General features: G+C 35.5%; 1 protein-coding gene across 1 annotated transcript in view; it reads left to right on the top strand.

The window, feature by feature from the left end:
- The first annotated feature begins 416 nt into the window (after positions 1-416).
- The window catches only part of ASB17 (ankyrin repeat and SOCS box containing 17), an 11392-nt gene continuing 3332 nt past the window's right edge, over positions 417-8476 (top strand). Inside the window, exons 1-2 of the mRNA XM_019643993.1 lie at positions 417-954; positions 8017-8296. Of these exons, the coding sequence (XP_019499538.1) occupies positions 557-954; positions 8017-8296 (678 nt within the window). The 5' untranslated portion in view covers positions 417-556. The remainder of the gene's footprint in view (positions 955-8016; positions 8297-8476) is intronic.

Below are 8476 nucleotides of genomic sequence, written 5' to 3'. Positions count from 1 at the left end.
TTACCTACCTAAGCCTCATTTTCCTCAACTATAATAGGGGAAATTTCTTCTGTTAAAGTAAGCACATGTGGTACTCATGCAGAACATGAGAACCACAGTACTTGGACGTTCTCACTCCAGTTATCATTATCTCTTTGTTTACATGTTAGCCTAAAAGAACAATGAGCCTGATTACTAATATTATGTTGTCTCATGTACAGACTGTACTTACAACACTTGATAAACACACACACTAGCTTGGGCTTAGATCTTAGAAAGTTAAAACTATTATATCTTAGTTCTCACGCATGCCATGTCTGTCCAATATATCTCTCTCAGATGTCACCAGTTGCATGTAATATCCCAGATTTGTGACCTATGCTGATGACAGATCTCCATGTATTGTGATGTCATCCAGTACCTGATGGGAATATTGCATATGAGTTTTCTCTGGCCACAGTTTCAAGGGCACTTCCCGTTTGTGGAATAAAGCCTGCCACATTAACAAAATATGTAACTGAAAGATCACAGTATGATTTCCTATGATGTTGTTTCTACAGCATTGCCTTAAGTAGCAATGAGTAAATCTTCTAAATTCTGTCGTGAGATTTGTCCAAGAAGCAATATATTCTGCAATCTTGTTGACAAAATTGTTAAAAGACCATCCTTGCAGTTTTTGGGTCAGTGGGGATATCACTGTTATGAACCTAGGATTTACAGAACGCTGGCAAAAATCCTGAGGTATGTCGACTTGGATGGGTTTGACATACTACTCACGGATTATATTGCATTTGTGGAAAAATCAGGATACCGTTTTGAACTAAATTTTAATCTTGAATTTACCGAAATATGTGTGAATACAATTCTGTACTGGGTTTTTGCCAGAAAAGGTAATCCTGATTTTGTGGAGTTGCTTCTCAAGAAGACAAAAGACTATGTTCCAGATAGAAGTTGTAACCTGGCGCTGATATGGAGGTAATACTCTCATGTTTTCACCATGAAAGGAGAAAATATCTCTTTAGGAGATTATACTACTTTTTTCTAAAATGAATATGTATAGTGGCTACATAGAGATAAGGAATCCTGACTTGAAAGCTCATTCATTTGTTCACTCCTTCATTATTTATTGAATAGCTTTTTACCTGTATGTACATTATTACGTACCAATAAATTACTAGTGGTTCTGCTCTATAAAGCTTATATGTTAGTGCTCAAAGGTAATGCAATGTTATACAACTTAGATTTCTCTAAATAGACAAAGACATTGTTTTGTACAATACTGTGACCTCTTCTTTTTGAGAATACTGAGAATGTCTATCTACAGTGTGCATGTAAATTGACTTTCAAAGAATATGCAATACTTATTAACCACAATAATTCCCTTTTTGTATGTTAAACAATTATAAATTTGACTCCAAATTCCCCAGAATTGAGCGCATTAAAAGTCAAATGCCTGCTTCACTCTGTTATAGAACCAGGTTTTCACATACTCTGAACATGTCAATCTAGCTAATGAATATTGCCCAGAATCTTGTGAAAATAAAATCTCCAAGGTGAGCTCTTTGCTGAGTCCATAACACAGGTTCTAAAGTTACTTAGTTTGCACTAACACCAATTTACTCTTTAGTTTTAGGTATTAGTCTGCTTTGATGTACATTTGTTCATTCAGTCAACAAAGTATTTCTTTCTCTATCACCTGACTATGGGTGACGCACTACACTGGGCACAATGACAAAAGCATGCATGCAATGAAAAAGACAGATAAGATCAGTTCAAGACTAAACCAATAATTTAGATTCTGTCTGGAGCAGAGCTCTTTTCTCAATCATCACTGTGGTACTGGAGAACCACTGGGTTGCTTCCCTTAATGATTGCCCACACACAGGGACTGATAGCTGCGGTCTGGGATATCAATAAATAAAACCCCCAAGTTGCACTGTTTGGTTGTTTTAAGGATCATTACATTTGTAACTATAGCAGAGATCAGCAGCTTCTAACACGGAGTGTCACTAGCTGTGTTAAGTAATGCGTATGTGTATCCCTGGTAGTCCCGTTAAAAAGAAAAATGGAGTAAAACAGAGGAAGAGAGGATTAAAAAAATAAATTAATAGAGGGCAAGAGGAGAAAACTGAAAGGAAGAAAAATGAAAGAGAAACACGCAACAGGACATGATAGAGTGCCATTGACAACTGTCTTAAGTGACAGTTCTAAAATTAACAAATTTGGACTGAGATGCATCCACGAGGTAAAATACATTACAGGCCAAATCTACATACTGCAACATCACTTGGGTCTTTCAGATTCCTAGAATTTTAGATTCAGATGGAACCTAAGAATTCATCAGCAAACCTTGCCCCAGGCAGCAACCCCATGTAAAGCATCCCTGGTTGCTGCCCATCTGGTCTCTGCTTGAAAAGCCCCAGGAGAAGTCAGTTAACTGTTTCCCGAAGGAAACCATTCCATTGTTCACGGACCCTTCTCTTTCCTAGCTGTACACTTTCGCTCAAAGAGTTTACTCAGTCCCATGACTTTAAATATTATATATATGCTAGACTCCCAAATCTTTATCTCCAGCCCTGACCTCTCCTCTGAGCTTCACATGCCTCCTTTATTAGGCTGTCTGCTTGACATTTCCACAGTGCATCGCAAACTTAACAGAAACAGACAACTTGTCTAGACAACTGCGATAGATCCTGTAAGAGTCCTCCAGCCCCCCATCTTCCCTCTGAAACCCTATAATCAGAACTCAGAAGCCTGAGTAGTGACCTTATAAAAATGTAAAAAAATGTAAGCTAGGTCATATCACTCGTGCTTAAAATCCTCCAAAGTCTTCTGACTTCAAGTGGGATAAAATTCAAACTCAATGTCCATCTTTTAAAAGTCCTACATGATCTGGCCCCTCACAATTTCCCCCCAATTCCATCTCATGTCACTCTCCCCCTTGAACACTATACTCCAACCTCATATATCTTTCTGTTTCTTGGATCTCAAGTTAATTCCTGCCTGAAAGCCTTCTCTTTGCCTGAAAATCTCTTCACTCATGGCTAGCTCTTTTTTATCAGCTGGATCACAGTATAAATGTCACCTCAGAGGAGCCATCCCTGGTCACACCATCTAAACAAGTCCCTCAGTCATTACCATAGAACTCACTCTATTTTAAATCTCTGCACAGCACTGATCACTATCTGTTTATTTGCTGCTGTTCTTTTTTGTTTTTTCATTGTTTGTTCACAATCTACTCTTGCTCAAGGTAAGTTCCAGAAGAGGAGAAATCTTTACTTCAACACTGAATCCTCAGTTCCCAGAACTATGCAGATACATAGCAGGTGCTCAATCAAGATTGTGTTGAAGTAAATTTTTATACAGCTTTATTATATTCTTCTTCCTCATAATGTAATGAATTCTGTATCCATTTCTCTAACTCTGCCCCCAGAGCTATAGAAAAGAAAGTCTACTTATTCTCTCTCTTACACAAAAACCTCTCAAATATTTGAACACAGCTATTATTACACCAAAATGAATACCTTAAGTTTCCTATCATCTGTTGTTCTTTATTTCTATAGCAGCATTATTCTTTGGCCACCTTCTCCTGGATACAGTCCAGTTTGATAATTTCCCCTATTTTAACAATGAAGTGTCTAAATAGGTCCCTGGAGGAGAGGAAACAGAATGAATGAGGGAAAGGAACTTAAATTTGTTCATTTTTACAACAAACCTGCACTAAACGTCTAAATGACAATGTACAACAGACTTTCAGTGGTTAAATAAAGATGATGTCATTCAGATAAAATACAATCATTTAATAAGTATTTTCTAAGTGCCAGGCACTGTTATTTGTTGGAGATACAAAAACAAAATAGACACGTCTCCTCATTCTGGAGAGCTCACGGACTAGTAAGTGAGCCATAAAAAAAAATTATAATTACTCTATAAGTTTCAAAACAGAAGCAAGTCCAGGTAGAGAGAACAGAGGACATTGTTACCAGTACTGAGGAGGAGCAGGTATCTGAGAAAGCTCTCTGAAAAAGGTAATGTCTTAAACTGATTCTTAAAAGATGAAAGGGAGTTTTTCCTGTCTCTACCTTGAAGAAATGCAATCTAGGCTGAAGGAAGATGAGTGAAGCCAAGGGAGACACAAACATGTTGTATCTGGTGGCTACAGGCAATTCAGCAATTGCTAGAGTGAGATGGGAATCAGGTAGTAGTGAGAGATGGAGCCTAGAAGTAACACCTTGAAGCACTTTGTAGACCTAATATATTAAGGAACTTGAAATCCACTGGTTGGGTGATGCCCAACTAGTGAAGGTCAGACTTGTAGTACGAAAAGATTTATCAATTCCCATTTGAAGACTGGCTTGAGGGAAGGGAGGCTAGGGCCAGAGGCAGGGAGGTCAGTGAGTGGACTGCTCAAACACTCCAGGTACAATGGCAACTCCAGAATTTCTATATAGGAAGGGTTGGGGAAAGCGCTCTGATTGAAAGGGGGATGTGGTTAGGGGAGTTGCTTGAAGCTGAATTTGCGTAGCAGGCACAATGTACTAACTTAAATTATATGTGTATTTATAATAGTTTTGGGGGAAGAACTAATCCCATTCTATCACCGTTTCCCCTGACCCAAACCTCTAGCCACACTTTGACATCACAACTATCCAGGTAAATAATAAAGAGGACTTCAAAACAATAGTAGTAGGGGAAAGAAGAGACATTATTACATACAATAACATGACATAGTGAGGGATTAGAAGTAGAGGAGCAAAGAGAGAGAAGAGTCAATCTTCAGATTTTTAAATTTTGAGGCTGATTGATAGCTGTATTAGTTTCCTGTTGCTGCTGTAACAAATTATCAAAAACTTAGTGGCTTAAAACAGCACAAATTAATTTTGTTATAGTTCTGAAGGTCAGAAGTCTGAAGTGAAGCTACAGGGCTAAAATCAAGATGTCAGCAGGGCTGGTTTCTTCTAGAAGCTCTAGGGGAGAAGTGCTGTAATTATTACAGCTACAGAACTAAATCATTCTCTTCATGTCTATATGGAAATATTATGTCCAATTTCATAAGCGTAAATGACAGGTTTTCAGATACAGAGGGTTCAGTTCATTAACCTCATATTTTAAAACTGATTCCTGCTTTGCTTGCCTCACTCCATCCAGATAAGTACTGTTATAATTAACTGTCAGTACAAATTAAGCAAATTTTGGTTTACAGTAACATGCTCTTTGAACATGAGGATTAATCGTCATTTGGTTACAGATTAGACTTCTAAATCGCATTTTATACCTATTTGGGTTTTAGTTATGTTTTCAACATTTTTGGTCCAAAATGTCCTCTAAAAGTAATATCAATCTTAATATCTTAAAATCAACTAATATCTCTAAATCTTAACAAGGGCCACTTGTGGTATTTTTTGTCCCCTGAATTCCCATACTTATAAGACTCTTAAATCAAATATCGTCTTACAAATTAGCATAATTTGTAATGAATAAATTAGATTACTTCTGAAAATTTTAAATGATTATACTTCACTAAAAATATTAGTCCTGAAAGCTACAGAATAAATTTAAGGAATATATATATTCAAAATAATAGTAAAAAAAAATTTAATTAACAAATATGTAAGTGCCTGCTATGGAACAAGCATTGTTCTGGGCATTTAGGAATATAGCAGTGGACTAAACAGACAAAAGTTATTGCTCTTGCGATGCTTAAATTTTTATAGTTCATCTTGGTAAACCATTTATTTTGAAGATGAGAAAATGAAAGATTATGATAAGGGCTTAATGGAGGTATGCACAGAGTACCATGATGAGTAAGAGGAAGGTCAGATAATCAAAGAAGACTTCACAAAAGTGCTTATTAGACAGGGCCTTATACGATGAGCAAGACTTGTCCCAGAATGCAAAGGGAGGGAAATAACATATACAAATAAGATAAATGCCAAAGAGTTGCGTGTCATGGTGGCTTGAGAAAGTGAATACCAATAAGTAGGATAGGGAATGCAGAAGGAAAAGTAGTTTAGGGGTTCAGTTTTGGATATGTTGGAAGTATTTGTGAAAAAGATGAGATGTCTAGTATTATAATGATCTGGAGATGATTTTAGGAGAGAGTGTATATATTTATACGTAGAACTTACAAGGATATATATAGTACCACAGGCAGAGTTATGACAAAAACCCACTTCTTAATTTCTAAATGCAGCTGTGCACTACACCTCTGCTATTATTTCTTAATCACAAAATCTTGTCATTTCAGAGCTTGATGAAGATTTAGAGATAAAGTAGTTGGTCTAAGTTATTTTCAAACTTTACTTTTTGGAGCTCCTGACAAGGGGATCACCACAAGGGAAGTCTCTAGAAACCCCAAATACACTTCAACCAGAGGACGTATCTAATACAAAACATTAATTTTATATAGCTAGTTCAGGCAGAACAATCTTCCAGGGTTAGTCTCTGTTTATAAATGGAGACTTATTTGCAACATTTTTAGCAGCAAACACCTACAAATCCCTCAAGTCTTAGCTCCAGGATAAGCTATAGCAATGATTAGTCTAATAGCATTAAGTACCCCTCCTCAGTGCTTCTGCAGTTCCCCAACCATGCTTCTATCATAGCAATCATAACCTTGCATTGTATTTATTGAATTACCTGTCTTTTTCCCTTACTAGGCTATCATAAGCATCTTAATATTAAGGACTAGATCTTTCATCTCTGCTTATCCGGTACTTAGTACACTCTGGACAAGCAAATGTTAACTATAATAAATTAGTTAATGAATGAACAAATGAACACATAAATGCATGAGGACACAGACTCAAACAGGCTGACTACCCAACATCATACCAGCTATTTAGGAGAACCAAAACCTAGAGCCCAGAACCCTTAAATCTCTATTGTTTATAGCATTATACCATATTGCCTCCAATCTTAATTAAGTATATGCAACCTTAAAGTTCCTTTCTTTAAATAATACTTTCCTTGCTTTGCATAGTTATCCAAAACCAGTATTTACAGCTTGTATGCTGTTATTCAGATATATTAGTTTTTTATTAGGCCAATTAGGAGAATTCCGGAGACAAGAATCATGAATATAGTCTCTCTCTTTCTTTAGTCCTAAAAGCTATATTTACTTGGCTAAATCAAGGCTTGATATTATAATATAAACTCCTCTACAGTCGGTTCTACCATGTCCTATCTACATATAGAGACCACCAATTCAACAATAAACATAAATGTCTATTAAATGAAACTATTGCAAGGACTACAGAAAATTAGAAAAATAAAATTTTCATTTCTGTCATAAGGGAAGATAAATTTTCAAGTCTAGCATCACATAGCACACCAGGGGAAAAAAAAAGATTTCAGAGAACTCTCAAAATCTTACTGAAGCAAGAAAATGAAATTCTGCCCCTGAGGGGCCTGAAATGGCCCTCACCATAATTTAAATTTCTTAAGTCTACAAATATCAATTCTAATTTTATTAAAGTGAAAAAATAGAATTAGAGTAGTTGCACTTATTCCTTTTCATCCAATATTCAAACTCACTTCAAGCTCACCTCTGATATATGATCAAGAATAAAATGATATATCAAAATGGTCACATAATTCTGTTCTATTAATAAAGTGAAATAAAAAATCTTTCTTCCTTTTCCATTTTAGATTTTCCAGAGCTACATCACTTTTATAATATTTGTTCTAATCAGAACAGATTTCTCAAATGAGAAACAGAATTGCTATTACTAAAAGTAAACACTTTCCACACATTGAAAAATCTTTTTTTGTTTGTTCTTACAAGTATAAAGGGAGGTTAAATGTGTGACAGAAGTTTTCTTATTTTTTTTTAACCTTCAGTTTGATCTAGATTTACAGAGTGAAAAACTCTTTTTAAGACATATTATATATATAAAGGTAAAGTTACATTAAAAGTTAAGACATTTAATATATAAGAGAATACCATTATTTTCCCATTCCTTTTAAGACAATAGTGTATAATGCATTTCTTAATTGTATATTCAATGAGGATCTGTTTATTTGTTTGATTCACAGAACTTTCACGCCAGTATACTGTCCAAACCCACTAAGTGGGATCACACCTCTACTTTACGTAGCGCAGACAAGGCAATCCAACATCTTAAAAATAATTCTGCAATATGGAATCTTAGAAAGAGAAAGAAACCCTATCAACATTGTGTTAACAATATTACTCTACCCTTCAAGAGTGAGAATAATGGTTGATCATGAATTGGTAGACATCCACGAAGATGCCAAAACATGTTTAGTGCTATGTTCCAGAGTGCTTTCTGTCATTTCAATCAGGGAAATAGAGGTAAGCAAACTATTGTTCTTTGGGTTTGGGCTCAAATATTGATCAACTTTAAGATAAAACTGTGAGGCAAGAATGAAGTTAATTTTTAATCTATGGATTACAGCAATTGAAAAAATAATTATTGAGTATATGCTTATAAATTAAAAATAGGCAAAATCCAAATTATCTCAAATATTAGTC

The sequence above is a fragment of the Hipposideros armiger genome, unplaced genomic scaffold, assembly GCF_001890085.2.
Source record: "Hipposideros armiger isolate ML-2016 unplaced genomic scaffold, ASM189008v1 scaffold_84, whole genome shotgun sequence".
NCBI classification, from domain to species: domain Eukaryota; kingdom Metazoa; phylum Chordata; class Mammalia; order Chiroptera; family Hipposideridae; genus Hipposideros; species Hipposideros armiger.
The sequence above is the reverse complement of the archived record's forward strand: the minus strand, read 5'-3'. Positions and strand labels throughout refer to the sequence as shown.